This window comes from Anabrus simplex, chromosome 3, assembly GCF_040414725.1.
Source record: "Anabrus simplex isolate iqAnaSimp1 chromosome 3, ASM4041472v1, whole genome shotgun sequence".
In the NCBI taxonomy this organism is placed as follows: domain Eukaryota; kingdom Metazoa; phylum Arthropoda; class Insecta; order Orthoptera; family Tettigoniidae; genus Anabrus; species Anabrus simplex.
The window spans coordinates 10,068,010-10,087,430 of NC_090267.1; the positions used below are offsets into that span (position 1 = coordinate 10,068,010).

The 19,421-nt window shown below is 39.8% G+C and overlaps 1 protein-coding gene across 10 annotated transcripts in view; it reads left to right on the forward strand.

Moving 5' to 3' along the window:
• Positions 1-19,421, forward strand: part of LOC136866606 (oocyte zinc finger protein XlCOF6-like) — a 214,414-nt gene that overhangs the window by 146,485 nt on the left and 48,508 nt on the right. For 9 of the 10 annotated variants that reach the window (XR_011017900.1, XM_068226552.1, XM_068226551.1 and 6 more), the window contains one exon: positions 6,199-6,279. The exons of the other annotated variant lie outside the window; for it this stretch is intronic. Coding sequence is in view for 8 of the 9 variants with exons in the window: in XM_068226552.1 (XP_068082653.1) it covers positions 6,199-6,279 (81 nt within the window). In the remaining variant the exon portion in view is untranslated. The remainder of the gene's footprint in view (positions 1-6,198; positions 6,280-19,421) is intronic. 10 annotated transcript variants of the gene reach the window in all.

Genomic DNA, 19,421 nt, shown 5'->3' on the forward strand with positions numbered 1-19,421 from the left:
CTACCCTCTAATTTGGTGTGTGATTATGCCTCCATTTTCACTTCTGAAGTTTTTTATATGTGTTTGCAATTAAGAAGTAAGAAAATTAATTCCTCTCCATATTAGCCCCAGGCTAACAATGTCGAACATTATCATCATAATCTTAAAATTGCTCTTTCACTCTTCCACAATTCCCACCCTGAGGATTGGGATATAAATTTCTCTGCCCTAGCCCTTGCTTTCAATTCTAGTATAAATTGTGCCACCCCCCAAACACCCGCTTAACTTTTTTGGGCCAGATCTTTACACTCCCTTATCTCTTAATTGGGATCTTTACACCCTTTTAGAATCCAATGTTTTAAATCTACTGAATCTCTTTGGACCGAAGCCCTTTCTAATCTTCGTACTGCTCAACTTATCTCTAAGAAAACACGACTTTCGTCATATATCGTCTACTTTTAAACTTGGAGATATGGTTTTTTGGTTTTCCCCCGTAATCACCCCTCCTCCCCCCCAAAGCTCCTCCAGTTGTCAGTTCTGTGCTAAGTTAGCCCCTCGGTGGATAGGCCCATTGCCTTATACTTAGGGGCGCGCAGCTGTGAGCTCGCATCCAGGAGATAGTGGGTTCGAATCCCACTGTCAGGAGCCCTGAAGATGGTTTTCCGTGGCTTCCCATTTTCACACCAGGCAAATGCCGGGGTTGTACCTTAATTGAGGTCATGGCCGCTTCCTTCCCATTCCTAGGCCTTTCCTGTCCCATCGTCACCATAAGACCTATCTGTGTCGGTGCAACGTAAATCAAATAACAAAAAAAAAAAGATAGGCCCATTTCATATTATTTCCTTGCCTAACCCTGCTAATGCTCTTTTGCAGTCCCCTTCTGATTCTCTTGATGTTAAACGTGTCCATCTCTCTCAACTTCAGAAATTAATTAACCTGTTTCCTTTTTTTCTTTTTTTTTTTTCTCCTTCCCGTGCTCCCTTTGTTTTATTTGCGATTCTAGGGAAAAAATTTCTTCCTATGGTAGTTATTCCCTTTGGTTCTCTTTGTCCTTGTGTTGTTTCTGTATTTTATCTTTTTCTATGGACTTTTTTTAACTGTCCTTTTTAAACATTTTCCTGCTCATGAAATGCTGCTCTCCACAACCCCGTTCCTACGCAGACTCCCCATGAGTGCATAGCCCTTGTTTTCTCTTTCTTATTTACTTTCACCTCGTGGAATTTATTTTTTATATAGGACACCGTTCCATAATCCTTTATTTATATAATGTATGCCACATATGTCTTTCTTCTATATTGTATAATATTATATTGTATTTTTTAATGTATGTATCACCTCTCTGCCTTTTGAACTCCTCCCTTTCATCTTGCATTCTTTCCCCGTTTTTTGGACCGGTCCATTCTCCTCATTCTCCTCTCCCCTTTTTCTCTTTCTCTCTTTACATTTTCTCTCTCCTTTATCCTCACATTTCCCTCTTCGTTTGGGTACATCATCTCTCGTCTGTCTGCTTTCTTCTTCTAGTCTCAATCATCGCTCTTCCAAGTTGGCGCCCCTTGTGAAGAACGACACGGCATCGTCTCAACACCTTCATTGTCGCTTCGCTTTTCGCCAGCATGTGGGAATATATTACGATCTCTCCACTACTTATTCTTTATTATTTTTACCTTCCGTTGCCGCATTTTCATCGACTGCTCTGCTGCGACCTTTCACTCTCAACTGCTGCGCTCGCCCGCTTTCACCTACTCTGCTGAACATGTGACTGTGATGTCATCTCCCTCAAGGCGCTACGATCTTCACCTGCTATGCCGCACGTTCCTGTTCAACACGTATGGACAAGTGATTGTGCTGTGGTCATTCTGGAACATTCTGTCTTTCTTTTTCTGTATACATCTAGACTTTTCCATTGTGCTTTATATTCTGGGGCTCCATCCCCCAAAAATGAGTCTGTCTTTGTATCAAAGTGGTGAAGTAGCGAACTTCTGTGCCAATACCTGTAGACTGCTTGGTGAGCAAGTACTATGAACTTGTTATTTGGACTTTAAATTTTTCATTAGGCTGTCTGGCCTCTACCCACTTTTGCTCTTGCAGCTTACCGGCATTTAAACTTATGCTTGCAGACTCCTTTCTTCCCTTTTTTTAAAATACAGACTTTGCTTTGGACAATGAGAACTGTTATCTAAATACTACATGGCCTGTTTGCGACATCTATTACTTATTCCGCACTTGTGAGACTTCTTTTATAAACACTGCCCGGCGAAGCGAATATTTCCTATAGTTTTGATCCTTATTTCCATCCCCTTTTTGTATTTTTCTTCATCCTTACCCTGCAATCTTTGATTGGAGTTCTTTCGTTATTAACTATACTCTTATTGCCTCTGGTTTTCACCGTTCATAATTCTTTTCTTGATGTTCCTTAAACCTTTGGATATTGTAAATGTGGCATAATTTGCTCGTTTTCTGATCTTTCCTTTTTGGTATTGTTGGGCAAAATTCTTATCTGGTGTTTCCTATCTGTGACACATGTTTATTTATTTTATGTGTTGACTGTTGTGGGTGTGCTAAGTACCAACTGATGAGCCCAACTTAGCACACAGGGGTGAAACGCTGGCAGCCAGGGATGAGTTAGCTGGAAAATTTATAATGCCCAATACCAGACCAGTTCTATTGGTATTATAAAATTACTAATTCGGGACAAATATTTCAGGTTCCCTATGGGAATCAACATCTGTGTCATCTGATGGCCAAGCAGGCATCAATTTTTGGTAATTAGTCAAAATCTCTCAAAATGCATTGGCACTGCCAGTGGCTCCAAGTAGCCTACGCAGTGTCCTCTGTTGTATGCACTAGCCATGCGTCTGGGTGGGTGTGCTAAGTACCAACTGATGAGCCCAATGTAGCACACGGGGTGAAACGCTGGCAACTAGGAATTAGTTAGCTGGAAAATTTATAATGTCCAATAACGTACCATTTCTGTTGCTATTATAAATTTACTCATTTGGGACAAATATTTCAGGTTCCCTATGCGAATCAACATCTGTATCAACGATTATGTTGTTATTGTTTAAGTTAGATTTTAGTGTCATGATTTGTTTTGTGAGAGTAGGATTAGGTCATTCTTTCTTTCTGTTATGAAAGTTGGGTATTTCTTTTTGACTTCAGACCTGTTATAATTTTGTAAATCTGCCGTCTATTTATTTAAGTTAGATTCGACTTCTGCTACTACGGTGATCTCGTCTTCTATTTTTTGTGAATGAGGCCAATCAGATTTTGAACCTTTATTGAGTAGGTTCATCTGATTATCCGTGAAGTCTGTATCTGATAGATTGATTGTGGTGGGAATGTTTTTTTAGATCAGAATTAGGTTAATTTGCCCTATTGTTAAGTTTGTTTGAATTTAATTTGTTTTCCTTTAAGTGAAAGCGTTTGTTATCCAGGGTTTTCTGTTTCATGTCCAAAACAGCAACAAGCTTTTCCGTTATACAGTTTTGGATAGATATCCATTATAGAGGAGATAATAGTTGAGAAAATTCCAAGTGTGCACGTATAATTGCAAGTTTAGAAATGATTTCTTCCTGTAGAGTAACTTAATTTCACTTTTCAGCCAGATCTCATTTATTTTGTTCTGAGTATCAGCTTCGGTTGGATTATATATGTTATTTCTTTCTATAGATATTAAAAATGTAGGTACTAACTTAGATTTTAAGCCTTCTTTCAAGAACCAAACATCTTAAAGACGTAGCTTTCTTACTAGATACCTTGAACATGTCAATGCTGCAAAAGTCAATAAACATTCTGCTATGAGTGTTCACATGAGAGAATCAGGCCACCAGTTTACCACTACAGAGAAAGACTTAAAAAATCATCAAAAAAATAAATAGAAGAGGGAACATAACTGACAAAAATAGAAAATAAAATTTAAAAACTCCTTTACATGAACAATTGCCTAACCGGGCAAGTAGGTCATGCGGTTAGAGGCGCGCGGCTGGGAGCCTGCATCCAGGAGATAGTGGGTTCGATTCCCACTGACGGCGGCCCTGAAGACGGTTTTCCCATGGTTTCCCATTTTCATATCTACGTTAATTAAGGCTACGGCCGCTTCCTTCCAACTCCTAGGCCTTTCCTGTCCCATCGTCACCATAAGACCTATCTGGGTTGGTGCGACGTAAAGCAAGTAGCAAAAAAAAAGAATTGCCTAAAATTTTACAAACACTTAACCTAGAGAAAAGTGATTTTGCTAAAGCTTTTATCCCCAAAACAACCAGTATTCAAGTAACATTAATGAACACAACCCTCTCTGTACCTCCTCTACACTCTCCCCTCCCAAAGCCACACCTACTAACATTACTCCGACCACCCCTACTCCCTCCCACCCAGCCCCTCAGTCGTACAACACAAGGAGGAGACGCAGAAGAACAGGCAGTTACTACACAACTTTAGTAGACAACACTAGACAGACAAGCAGTAATAAGAGGGGTAAGTGACGTTTCCTTAGTGCACACTCAACTAGTAACACAACATTCGACACTCACACAAATCTTTTTTCTTGTTACAGACATGCCAACAAGTGATAGTCTATTTAAAAACTTGTAGCTACATTGTTCGTCGAATCACGTCCCTTTTAACTATGCTCCATTTTAATTCATTGCTTCAAAGCTTTGGTCATTGATGTCAACAAATACATACTCAATCAACAACATTACCGTTGTCAAATGACTACAAAAGTTCAAACTTCTTACAGACTAAAGTTCAACCTGTCACATGTTACAATCAACAAGATGACCAAATCTTAGAATTTCGTTGACTCATCCTCAAAGGATAACAAACTTTTAGCCCGATCTCACGATTTAAACTTTAAATGTGTATGACCTTATCATAAGTTCTTAAGTTTGAATCACAAATCATTCTTCAAGACTTTAGACATAAATGTTTGTAAATATTTGAGAGCAAACTTATTCTACCATAATTATAAATGAATGTATAATTATCGTCTTTTCCAATATTAAGTTCTAGTTAATAAGGCACGCTACCAATGATTCTGCCTTCTGTGATATTAGTAAAGTAAGTTTAAGATTGTGAAATGTACAAATAGAGTCATTAGTTGTAAACATAAACCAGCCTTTGAGAGTTTAGATTGGCTGATGATGTGAGACATGTCCCACTTATATATTTATATTAGTGGTGAAACACTAAATGTAATAACCTTTTAATGTATTGAATAGGTGGTTTAAAATAAAACATTATTTATTGTATTGAACCGACTTTCAGTATGGATTAAAACTTGAGGTTAGTTACTTGTAATCTTCAGGGCTGATGACAGTGGGCTTCAAATCCACTATCTCCCAGATGCAAGCTCACATCTGCGCGCCCCTAACCACACGGCCAACTTGCCCTTTCATTTCGAGTGTAACAGCCTGCCTAAATATTAGCAGGAAAGAGCTGGGGAGTTACATAAGTTTCTTCTTTAGCATGCCATTCCTCTGGTTCATACATTTTCCGATACTACTGATCCCTAACACACTGGTTCATCATAGCATTCAAGCTATTCAATTTCTACTCTGAGGCACTGATTGGAATGAGCAGTGTGCATACTTAACAGAATAATGGCAGAGGAGTGTTCACGGCTGTCTGCAGCCTAGTCATTCCAGCTCTGAAACTTTACACTGTTAGATCGGCACTGTGGTACTGTTTTTTAAAAGTGAGAAAATGTGTGGCTTTTCATTTGATCGAGTATTTTATGTGATAACATTGCTTTTAATCGTTACTTTCGTACTGATGTTTTTGTAATGACCTATGTTGACTTCAGATAGGAAAACCACAAATTCAGTCTTTTTGAGAATCACGTAGCGAAGTACGGGTACATCAGCTAGTAGTTCAGTATTTGTGAGATAAAAACATGACAGGTTTTGCTATGTGTCAAGGTGACCGTGTGTATAGCAAGGTCGTTATAAGTATACTTATACTGTAATTACTGTCTGTGTAGCAGGAAATCCTGTCAGTTCTTTTCATAAACAAGGTTTTTCTGGTTGTAAAACTTGTTATGGTTTTGTCATATCTATCGTTATTGTGTACTGATGGCTGCTTGTAGAGGGAAGACTATAAAATGTCATCTGCATGAGAGAACTTTCTCAAGGCATCTTGTCCAGATTGAACACGACCAATTTTTAAGATAGACCACGAGATGAGTCTGATAGTGTGTCTAATATATTTACTTTCCTGCAGGAAAATTTTGAACCTGAGTCAGCAGTGGCACGTGTAAAGGTAGAAACCAAACCAGAGTTGACAGAGCCAGGACCTTCACAGGTAAACACATTTGAATTAATTGATCAAACTGATAAGCTGCTGCATGATAATGGAAATTGTGAGAAAACTGCTGAACAGATATAAGAAAGTGACCCCCCATTTTAAGACATCAATTTGAAGATCCTTGTAAAAATATTAATTTGCCCATTTTCTTACCCAGTTTTTATAATTTTTCGAGCACTTCCCTTAAGTCCAGCATGGTGTGTGGTATAGTTGTAAGGCTCTCCACTATGTGATGTGTGCCACCTGGTTTTGTTGTTACTAGGAGTGTATCAGTAGAGTTGCCAGCTTCAAACACGGTGTGTTAGCATGATGTTATGACGTTAGCTCAAAGTTATTATAAGCTGTTGCTGGAAGTGGTGTTATAATGAACTGATGGCTGTCACATCCCTGTATAAAAGTCAGTGCACTGGTAGTTCTTTTTGGGTATGGCCAATCTCATCTGAGAGAACTGAGCACAGGCAGTGTGAGCAACAAAAACTGCAGCATTTTTCCCCAGGTACCATAAAACTTTGATTTACTTAAGCAATATTTGCTACACAATCCACTAGTATTTCCTTACCTCTTGCTTATTATTCAGTTTAAAGTATTCAACATCGGTTGTGTTATCCAGCTGGTGACAATGATTTTTGACATGTCAAATCTGTATGGTCTGACACCATGGTTAGCTGGTTTGAGTCGTGTTTGTTAATAATGTCAATCACTATTATAATGTTATCTGTCACAGCAAGAGAAGAGGTGGTGTATAATTTCTAATTCCTAATCTGCATCCATCGCATGGAGATCTTCTTTATTTATTTATTTACTTATTTGCTTTTTTTGTTTGCGAAGTTAGTACTCTTGGTCCTCTCTTACATTTAACCACAGCATTAATTTAAAATATCCTGGTAACCAATTACAGTTTATGAGATAAGCCTTGAGCTGATTCTGTAGTGCTATTTGACAGAAGTAGACTGTATATTGGCTCTCCCTACCTGGTGTCTTACATAATTTTTACTCATTGACTCCTCTGATGAGGTTGACGTTAGAAACGGCATCTGGACATAAAAACTCACTGTGAAGATTTCTCTCTCTTCGTTCCTAACTGTCTAAAGAAACAGGACAAGTGTTAGACACATATCCTCGGGTATCATCCTTTATCTTTCCTTAGTAAGGTTCAGTTGGTGAATTCAGCTGACCATTGTTCTATCGATGAAATGCTTAATTTCAGTTAACTACATTTAGGCCTTTCAAATTTATTAGAGCCCTTCTGTGAAAGCATTGTGTGTTGAATGAAAAAGTAAACGTCTGTATGCATTTCTGTGGTTGTCTTATGGTAGTTTTAAAGTACGGTACCTGAACAGAGTCTTTTCAAATTCCATATTCTTTATAGTTAAACAACGTCCGACTCGTTGGCTGAATGGTCAGCGTACTGGCCTTCGGTTCAGGGGGTCCCGGGTTCGATTCCCGGCCGGGACGGGGATTTTAACCTTCATTGGTTCATTCCAATGGCCCGGGGGCTGGGTGTTTGTTCTGTCCCCAACATTCCTGCAACTCACACACCACCCATAACACTATCCTCCACCACAATAACACGCAGTTACCTATACATGGCAGGTGCCGCCCACCCTCATCGGAGGGTCTGCCTTACAAGGGCTGCACTCGGCTAGTAATAGCCACACGAAATTAATAATAGTTAAACAACAATCAAAGAAATGACTGTTTGTTGACTGAATTTATATATGTTAGGCATGTCATCGTATGGAGAGTTTTGTTTGGATGAGAACCAGTGTAACAGAAACCTCTCTGGGAACTGAGCAGTGGGAAGGAGCAAACAAGTAATATGTCAGGTCATATCTATAATCATAGGAACGCGTAAATAACGTGACAAGGCAGTGTAGGAAAACAGAAGAACAGAAAGGGAAGACAAGGTGTGGAGTTTGTCATTGTCGTTTCAAGTCCCCCTTTTCTCTTGCCCTCTCTTCCTGTCATTATGTTTAACTTTCTTTATTTCTTTATTTTCCTCCAGATCTACAGTATTTGCTACCTTTGATCTATTAATGAAGAAAAATGACAACGCCCAACCTAGACAAGCTCTTTCAACTTAAATTCTACCTAAATACCAAACTATATGCTTACACAATCAAATAGCACTAACTGAACAAACAAACAAACCAAAATAATTTACCATAAAATAATCGGCTCATCTCCACTTACTGCACAGATACCAAACAAATCAACAAAACACAATAGTTACACTAACAAAATTTAAATTAAATGAAGTTAAATTAGATAAAATAGGCAATCAAACAAACAAAATAGAGGAAATAATTAATCTTCACCACGGCAGAATGGCCCCTGGCCAGCTCCTATTTGAGATCTGCCCGCCATGGTATTACATCACTATAAAACAAAATTTAAGCAACGGCAAGAAGAAAACATTAAGATGTCATAATATAATGTGAAATAAAATAAAGCGGCAATCATCGGCAAACGGCATATGAAGGTTAAAGACTTTCCTATCTCTCCTGACTGGACACGCAAACCTTTGCACATTCTACTCCTCATACCATTCTCCCCGTTGACCTACAAAGGCTTGCTGATCCAGACTGAACATTTGTGTGCCTCATTCTGCTCACTACTCGGACTACTGCCCTGATACCACTTCACCTATCTCTTATCTTTCAAATAGATTTGTTTTAAAATGATATTTGTTCGTGGTGTTGACCTCTGCAGATCCTTTGCCACACTTACCGTATTTACTCGCCTATTAGACCTCTTTTTCTCCCACTTTTACAGCCAAAAATATTAAAAGGGGTCCAATATGCGATAACCACATAATTTTGTGCAACGAACACATGACTTCTAGATTATAAAGAGCTATAAATTGTACGTGTAAACACTCTATACTATTATTTAACAAAGTTAGATTGTATGTAATTTATACTGGCTATTTTCGTCGGAAGGCAGATCTCTAAATGTAAAAAGGAAAAAAATGGTGAACACGACATTTAGGCCTATGGTACATATAAAAGTCAGTTTTAGTTACTCATATCACGTCATTCGTTACATCTCATTAATTCCTCTGGTGAGGTTGACGTCAGGATGGGCATACGGCCGTAAAAACTCGCTAAGAAGATTCGTCTCACTTCATACTCAATCCCGTAAAAGAAAGGGATAAGGGTATTGTGTTATCATATATTTCAATATAGATACAAAAGAACTTAATGGCCAGTCATTTGTCTCTGTCAGTTCAGCAGTAGGCCTACGACACAGTAAACCTGATCACTGCTTTCATTTGAATTATTGCCTTGCAAGTAATAAACCTCATTGTAGACCGTATTGGATATCAGATTATGAACTTTAAAATAAGAAAAATAGTTAACACCACCTTTCCATACTTAACTTTCCTCATATTTAGGAAATAAACATTACAACAGGCGTTGTGAGATGGGACATGTTTCGCTTAACTGTCGTAAGCATCATCAGCCAAAAATAAATCTTAACCTAAAGTTAGGTCAGGGCCCCTAACCTTGTGTCATTTAAAATATATGGTACCCTAAGAAACAACATTTACATTTAGGAAATCAAATAGGCTAAAAACTAGTGTGAAAAAATTATAAAATATTACAACATGGCTAAGAGAAAAACACACAATCGTGTTGAAACAGAGGATAAAAACAGAAAGTACAATACAGAACTGGTAGTGTAATAATTAAAATCATTAGGGTATCATTGCTACCAGTCAATCAGAATGATAAAACATAAATCAAGAGTGAAAATATATGTGTTCATCATGGCTAAATTAGAAAAAAACACATAATCGTGTTTCCAGAGGTTAAAAACGTAAGGTACAACACAGAGCTGGCAGTGTAATAATCAAACTCATAGCTGCCAGTCAGTTAATAAGAATGTTCATCATGACAAAAAAATGATTATATTCTTTTGAATGAAGAAATAATTAAATCACACTCTTGTATAGAATACGTGAGACGGGCAAGAGAAATCACATATTGTAGCAGACACGGAGTAGTAACACTTCAAACAGGAATTGATCATGCCTGAAGCCGCTTCATTTTTACTGGGAGTCCAAGATCGAAACGGTACAAAATAAGATGCCAAGTGCGTGAACTGAAATCTGAAAAATGGAAAAAGGAAAAAGATGTACTTGGGCCTTGAAATTAGGGTGTTCAAAATGGGAGTCTAAGATCGCTTACCTGTTATGTTGGATCAGCGTTGACCGGAGATATTAGCCGTTCAAGGGGGCCTGTTAAATGTATGCCCGTTGCTGCGTGTGTTGTATCTGTGAGCTTGCTTAGGCGGAGAGTAAGTTGGGGCGGGAGGGATAGGCGCAACAATGAGAGTGCTGGAAGCTGGCGGCGGAGTTGCATTATGGGGAGGGGGTAAGGTGGAATCTGTTATGATGACCGGAGGGGTATTTAAAGGTTTATAATTGAAGATTTTTATGAAATTGTAATGATTGATATTTAAAATTTTTTTTTTTTGCTACTTGCTTTACGTCGCACCGGCACAGATAGGTCTTATGGCGACGATGGAACAGGGGAGGACTAGGAGTGGGAAGGAAGCGGCCATGGCCTTAATTAAGGTACAGCCCCAGCATTTGGCTGGTGTGAAAATGGGACACCACGGAAAACCATTTTCAGGGCTGCCGACAGTGGGGTTCGAACCTACTATCTCCTGAATACTGGATACTGGCTGCACTTAAGCGACTGCAGCTATCGAGCTCGGTATATATTAAAATTAGTGAGTAACTTGGGGACTAGTTCAATTAATGGGCTGTTGTTCTCTGGGATATCATAAAGTTTATTCATGAAATAAAGTCAGATTTCAACATCACCTCAGCACAGCAGTTATAATGAGTACTTGTGCTTGGGGGTAGAATTGGCCCTGATACATTGCGGGTCAAAATGTCTGCTTATGATGCCACCATCTTCCGAGCCGGTCTTCAATATCTGGAAGGTCTCGAATATCTCGGAGGTCTGGATGGTCTAGGAGCAACCGTAGTCTTGGTTGTACCATGGCACTGGGCATGAAATAGATCCTAAGTAACTGGTCTGCACAAATGAAATAATAGTTAATAGTGGTCTGCAGTCAGTCGACTTCACAGTGGGATTCACTAATGAACACAGTTATTGCTGAGGGCTTGAATTGAACTCAAAATTACATCTGTGACGTATCAGCCACAGAAAATAAATGTCACTTTATCAAAGTTAAATATGAGAACTTCAGCTGAATAGTCACGTAGAAAATAAAATATTCCACTTCCAAATTTTACACAGTTCAAGTTCGAATTAATTCTAGAAATAAATGAAACCAAAGAATTTCTTTTGGGATGAATTTAGTCCCGTTCACAATTAAATAAAGAAAACACTGTCCTTTTAGGAACCGTCCTGGGTTCAACACAAGAAATGTTAAGTGTACCAGTTTATTTAACCACAGTTCTAAGGCTATGTTCTATCGTGAATATGGTCACTGGAAAATAAATCTTAAGTTCAATAGCACTGTTAAATTCAACTACTTGTGTCAGTAGCTTGTAACATAAACGCGTAGTTTGTCGAAATGTTCTAACACCTTGGTAGAGTAACACTGTCACAAAGTTCAATGCCTGTACAGTTTGAAATACTGAATTCCGTCTCGCGATTAGCACAGGTTTATCACTTGTCAGGATTAAATACAAAATTATGTACAGTTTTGAAGTGTCACGAACGACAATGTTTTCTCACTTTTAGCATTCAATGTTAAATCACTTTGTGAAGTTTAAACACTGTCATTCAAATCCGATCATCTCCTGTAATTTAAACATCAAATTACATTGAAGTACTGGATAGCTTAGTATCTTACTAGTGTAACCTTTCCAAGGCATCTGTACATAAACCAGTTACCATTGTTCATAAATATGACGTTAGAATGGAACACCATCGGTGAGCTTCGAACTCAGCCCGGTTTGTCGAAGCCTCGCCCTCCCCTACTGGAATAGTTCGCTAGCCGAGTCGGTATCTCATTTTCGGGTCTGTGGACTGTCCGATGGGGCGGTAAGTCCTTTAGTAATAGTCTCTATAGTAGGGGGAAAAGTTAATTATGAGAGGAATACCATTTCATTACTAATGAGAAGAAAGACAATATCTTGTATAATAAATTTTTACTTATACTAGTGAAACACATTATTTACATGGATATGCCATACAAACACCTTACATATATTAACTTGGGTGATCTTAACGTTTAAATGTTCGGTAGTCTTTTCTACACTTCATTATACGTTTAAATATTCAAAATTAAGAAGGCGCTCCCTCTCGAACTATTACACTACCGGTACCTCAGACTTAGAGAGGCGTTTTCTCTCTAATTATTCCACTTTACACTTACACTAATCACTTTACACACACATCTATTCAACATAGGCATACCCAGCTGTAATTCTGTTTGTTTGTCGAAAATTAATATATTCAACTTGCATCAAATTATGATATAAGTTTGCTAGTATCGTATGAACTGAAATAGGCAATTTACACTCCCAATCCCTTGAAAGTCGCGTTACAACAGTACTTTAAGTTATACGTTGCCAAATATGCAGTATGACAAACACGCCCATTTCATTAGGATTTTTATCAACACATATATCAGGACATTATTTACACAACGATGTTACCTATGGACAAGCATTTAGCGACTTCAATACCAGACATCATAAACAAAGTATTATAGCAATACCTGCAACCAGTGGACAAGAATATATACATTTCACATACACACGATGGGCCGCAGGTGGTCTTATTTCACCTGCCGCTTGTGACAGGAGGCCTTACTGTCTCCTGCGATGAACTCAGGACCTTCTGAGACGGGGTATATCTGACCTGGAATTCCCTATACGCTGTGGATAATTAAAGAAATAAATTGGAGGGGTCCTTCATTTATGCTCATTTGGAATCTCTGCGACGTTGGCTCTTTTTAAATTAACACGCGTAATCTTTGTACCGAAAAGGAAAGAAACTCACTACTTGTCTCTGTTCTATTTCACTGAAGAAAAACGCCCTCACTCCCCCGTTTAAAGGGGCTCATAAAACTCCAGCTGGAAGCTATCCGTGACACCGTTCCAACGAGCGGTCTACTAGCCTTCTCGGGCAATGGCTCCACGGCAAATAATCTATTCACTTCTTTCAATACTAGCCACAAATGGCATCACATAAATCACAGCCCTATATCAGGCCTAATCAACATGTTCACATCACGAGATCCACTTCGTGTACATTACTAAAGAGTTCCGAGGGAACTTAACATTCTCATTTCACACTATATATTATGGCTACCGCCTGTTCACCCATTTCATTTCTCCTCTCGGTACATTGACTACGATGCAGATTTATTGATGATCTCCTGCCATCACGGTTCAAGTTAACTTGTGTGTTCGCGAACTAATTAGCGATGTGAGATATATACCCCAATCTCATGCTCCATTCGTTGTTCCAGCAGTTTTAATTTCTAGTAAGGAGGATTTCCTAAGAGCTTGTGAAGTACAAAAAAAAATCAGTTACTGAGATATCTTTGAGGACTCCTATTGGCTGTAGAAAGATGATAACTGGAGTCGTTTACGTAGAATTATTTAAGCCCCTTTACTTGACAGTACTTCACACATAATTAATCTGAGGTCCTTAAACTTACGTCATACATTATCAAACCCTTGTAAAAAAAAATGGAAGTGAAATATGGTCGTTCCCAAACCATGAAGAAAGTATTCTATAAAAACCCAAATAAAAATGAAATTATAATTATTATCCCTCTGAAATGGCGTGCTTGCAGTCTACGTTACATCTAAGTGAAAAATTTACATATTTACAATGGGACACGACCTTCAAAGATATAAATAATTGGAAATGTACTCAGCCTTCTGGATACCACGTTCACAGCTTTACAGGGAGGCACTCCATGGATTTTAGACTGCTTGCATCACGTCATCGGTGATGTGAAGACCCATGATGACTTCCTGGCAGGTCACGAACATGACGGCTTGATCTGGTATGACGTTCTCGACGTTCTCTGCTATACCAGGCGAAGACAACTAGGCGTCGGGTTCTCTCTAATATGCAGGCAAAATTCTGGCATTCAGATGGGCGTCGGCGTTCACTCCGGCGTTCACGTAGACATGTAAATGAGGGGAAATTATCTCAAGTGAATACTTTAGTTTATCACACACCACAATTTGAACATATGGTTGGATTTGCTCAATAGCACGAGCATTCCAACCTAATGTCGGTAATGTCCCAGAAGCCCGACATTAATCCCTTCTCATTTATCTATTCTTCTTGTAGGCAGCGATTATAGGCCCTGAAATTTCACTAGTTTCCCTAGAAACGACAGTGGTTAGGCCACTAATGTATTAGCATTCTCGTATTCATGATACTAGTTCAGGCCTGTTCTAATGCACTTAGCCGTAAGTCGAGCTCTCACTGTACTGCGGGTTATTTTAACGTGGCGCTGTCCTCAATTAGGTCTAACTGAGCTGTTCACTGACTTTATTGGTAATTCATATTGATATCAAGCACGTACGCTCCACCCACTTCGCTAAGTACGTCACTATATATGTTAACTGAGCCGTATTAACTTAGACACATAGGAGGCTTGATGTATGACCCTTTTTACACACGGGTATCAGTTATTACGGTTTCGTACCGTTCCTATTTATTAATTTGCGGCACACTGTACACGCTAACATCTCACTCAGAGGGTGATTATTTCCACATACTCACAGAATTTAATGAATCACTGTATTACACTACTCAAATTACAAGATTATTTCTTCACAAACGACTCACTCACAAGCCACGACGGAATACTACCGTACTGGCATTACAATAAGAACGCACTGGTTGGTGTCTCCTTCTCAGCTCATGAATATATAGGCGCGCTACGCTAGAGACCCGAATGCTGAGGGTGGGGGAAAAAATGCAATCTTTTCTCACACATTGTCCGTTAATACGCAACGTACAGTAACGAACAGGATATCAAAATGTAGCTCTTGTATTCCCATCTCCACTGAGTGACTGTTATTAAAATAACTTCGTAGGTTCTGAAGCAATCTTAAAAGCGTCCTTTAGCTTTTGGCGGTGAATGATGACGAGCACAGGGGATTCCTTCTGTTCCCTGGCACGGCTAGAGTCCAACATCTGTTAGTCATTAAGACGCGCCCTTGTTTACAGCGCAGTTATCTCTCTGTCAGTTAAGTAGAGCACTTCTCGGTCTCATAATTATGCGTAAAATTCCCTGATTCAAATGAATGTTTGCGCTTAATTATCCAGTGGGTATTTTGCGATTTATGAAAATTAACAGAAATAAAACAGCTGAACGCGATAAGTTGGTAGTGGTGGATGAGCGAGGAAAACATGGTATAATGTTAGTTTTCACGTTGGACCTACTCTCTGGGCTCAGTTAGTGACCTAGATTCTTTGTCACGTGATAACGCGTATGGTTTCATCTCGCTCGTGGTGGGAGCGAGAGAGTTTCGAGTACAAGCGCTCTTGCACCGCCTTGCTGCTAATTACCAGCAACTAGAGCTGGGTCGCGCGACTCTGGATATTGCAACTCGAGTCCTGGAGCGGGCAGAAAAATTCTGACTTGGGCAGTTTTTATCGTAGAATGACGCGGAAAACGGCATATTTCATCTCCTGGATATCATGACATACCATAAGTGACGTTGTGAACAGTCACATCCCTCCCCTGCTTAAAATAAGAAAAATCACGGGTAGGGATTTTTCTTACCAATCACATGGTTCTCGTGTTATTAAATGTGAGTGTATCGTAGGATAGCATTTTCTTGTCTTAGAGCGTATCTGGACATAAGGATATGCAAGTATTCTTGGGTCATGATATCTCGTCTTTCCGTGCATGCTAGACAATCTTCATCTCCCGACTCGCCAGTGTTGTCATCCATCCAATGGTGATCTTCTAGTTCCATGTAGTTTACTACATCCATTTCTTCTTCAGGATCCTCTTCATCTGCGACGTCCACTCCGTCGTCGTCCTCGTCTTCTTCTGGAGGCTGTCCTTCATCTTCTAGGTCATCTGGATCGTTTGGATTCTCCTCCGGTAATTGTCCTGGCACATGGTATAGTTTCAGATTTGAGGCGTTATAGATAGCCTCAGTTGTTCCATCCATGGATTGTACCTTGTACGCGTTATTTTCTAAATTTTGAATTATTCGATAAGGCCCAATATACAGCTTTGCAAATTTGTGGTAAAATTTCCGTGGTGGATCTGAAGTTGCGGGACGTTTGACCAATACAAGTTCTCCCACACGTAGAGGTCTGTGGAATCGTTTGCGTCGCAATCGTCGTAACCGCTTCTCCGCCTGTTTCTTCAGAGATTCCAACGTATCTCTCACCCTCAACTCTACTGATGGTCTAGGATCTTCTGGGCATGGCACGACATCTTTCCATGGTCTCTCGGGATGTTCGTTGAAGTGCACGACGCTAGGAATCTGCCCTGTCGATTCGTGTACGGTTGAGTTTATGCATTCCATGATGGTTGGAACAACATCTACCCACCGCCAATGCTGTCTCGGGCAATAGATTCTGCAAAATTTTCCGATCTCCCTCATAATCCTTTCAGACGGATTCGATTCTGGATGTCGAACTCATGAGGTGTTGAATTGCCATCTGTTCCATGTCTCTACGGAATGCGGCTGATGTGAACTGCGATCCGTGATCGGTTAAGAGTTTATCGGGTTTGCCCATCTTGGGAATGATCTTATTCCTTATCTGGTTGACAACGGTACGCGTATTCGCTTTCTGTACTGGACACAGCATAACATATTTGCTGAAGACGTCCATGCACACCAAAATGAATTGGAGCCCCCTGGTCGCCTTTGGAAGCGGACCATAGAAGTCCATGGAAAACAGTTCACGGGGCTTCTCAGGAATCAACGGCTTCGGTGGTTGTTTGAGTAAGTACGCGTTGGGCTTAATACGTTGACAGATGTCACAAGTCATTAAAACTGTACGAGTCATCCTCCTCATTCGCGGCCATGTAAAGGTCTCTCTAAGCGTCGCCATGACTTTGTCTACACCAGCGTGTCCTATGGAGTGATGCGTCAGCCATATTAAGTCAACCTGGAGAGCGGGTGGAACGACCACTCTAAGACGAGTATGCGCATCATCCACATATTTGTACAAGATCCCATTAATGTAGTTATAGTTTTGCGCATGTCTCTCAGCATCTTGATATTCTGGCGTGTTTTGATGGCATATCCTTTATTCCTTATACTAGTTAAATTAATATTATTCCATATTTACACAATATACATTTCAAGTCGGATCGCAGCTTATCATTAGTGTGTCGATTCTTCCTCTTATTTACTCAACCCTACTTCTAAAGCACGAGGTCTTGGGCTGAGCATCCCTGGTACCTCATTCTGGCCATGCGACATAGCAAATTTCTCCTTCTTAGTGCGCTCCCTAATTCCCGTAGTAAAAGTGGTCTTCTTAAGTCCGTAGTTTGTCTGGAACACTGTGTTGAGACGAAAATTTCCTGTTTTCCCGTGTCTTCTAAGTACTCTCTGACGTATCCTTTCATTGACGATTTTCTTCTCTAGTTTCTTCCTGATGAACTGAATATCGTCATGTGATCGGCTTGATTCAGTAACGCATCTCTTCAAAATCCTAAATAACCGTTGATAACTCGTAAGGTTGTTCATTCCTTTGGTCCATACTAAAAATTTCTGGAGCTCTTTGATTATGCCTTCATGAAGACCAACCTTAAGTGTACTCTTCCGGATTACCGGTGATTCTCTCATCTTCTTCTTCTTCCTCCGGTATTTCACCTTATCTGTCTTCTTCTTCTTCTTCCGTCGTCTCGTCATGCCCTTCTGAATTCTCTTCATTTCTGCAGCGTTCCCTTGTCGAATATTCAGTTGCCCTGTTGCTTCATTCACTGCTTTGATATTTACATCCCTTTGAATTGTGTCGAAAGTAATTTCATGTTCTTTTTCCTCGGCGGTGACCCTCAATTCAACTTTCACTCGGTCCATCTGCTGGTCAATATATTCTTTGCACTTAGTCTCTGTGCTGTCCCGAACCTGCGTTATTTGTCCTTCCATTTCTGCTATTCGGCTTTCCTGAGCTGTCATTCTTATTTCTATTTCGGCTGTACGCTCATCCAGACGGCGACTGGTTTGCTCTAGCTTCAACGTGAGGGAATCTATGCGTGTCGTCACGTCATCAATGCGGGAGTTAACATGTTCTTTAAGCTCCGCAACTTGGGCTTTACACGACGCCTCGTATCCGTCTAACCGTGCAGTGAGCTGACCTACTCGACTATTGTGCTGGTCTAAACGTTCTTCAATTTGTGTGGTTGCCTGTCCTAGTTTATTTAATAGTTCTGCCTTCCTATCACTATCAGCCTTTAACTGCTCCTTTAAGAGTCCTGCCTGTCTTTCACTATCGGCCTTTAGCTGCTCCTTTAAAAGTCCTGCCTGTCTTTCACTATCGGTCTTTAGCTGCTCCTTTAAAAGTCCTGCCTGTCTTTCACTATCGGCCTTTAGCTGCTCCTTTAAAAGTCCTGCCTGTCTTTCACTATTGTCCGCATTAGCCTGTTCCAATTTCGCAAGACGCTCTTCAAACTTCGCACTCTGTTCCCTGAAGAGCTCTGCCTGCTTCTCACTTTGTTCGGCCAGTAAGGCGGCCATCAACTGTTTAATACCTTCCACATCCATAATACTTAACTTCTTGAGAAATGTGTGCCCCCCTGAATTAAGCTGCTCGTGGTATTTCAGTTCATACGATTCAGTTTCCTAAACTTAGGAAGGTGTGCAATTTTCGAAAATGACCAAGTCGTTTTACGCCAAAATTAGCTTCAAAACAGCTGCGTCACACCTCCTAACAATTACTTGTGTTTCCCTAGTATTTTCCTACGTAATTCATAAACATTATCCCGACATATTGTTTTTTTTTAATAATTAAATTCATGTAGCCCTTTATAAGATAAATATTACCTAAATCCGCGACCTAAATGGGCTCGGTACTTTACGTGTGCCAGAAATGTGATGCACTTAATAAACATTGGATGTTTTCAGCCTCGAGATTTGGAAGATGCTTTAGCAGACAATTCCACGTCTCGAACTGACAACATTGCACTGTTCATTTGAGAGAAAA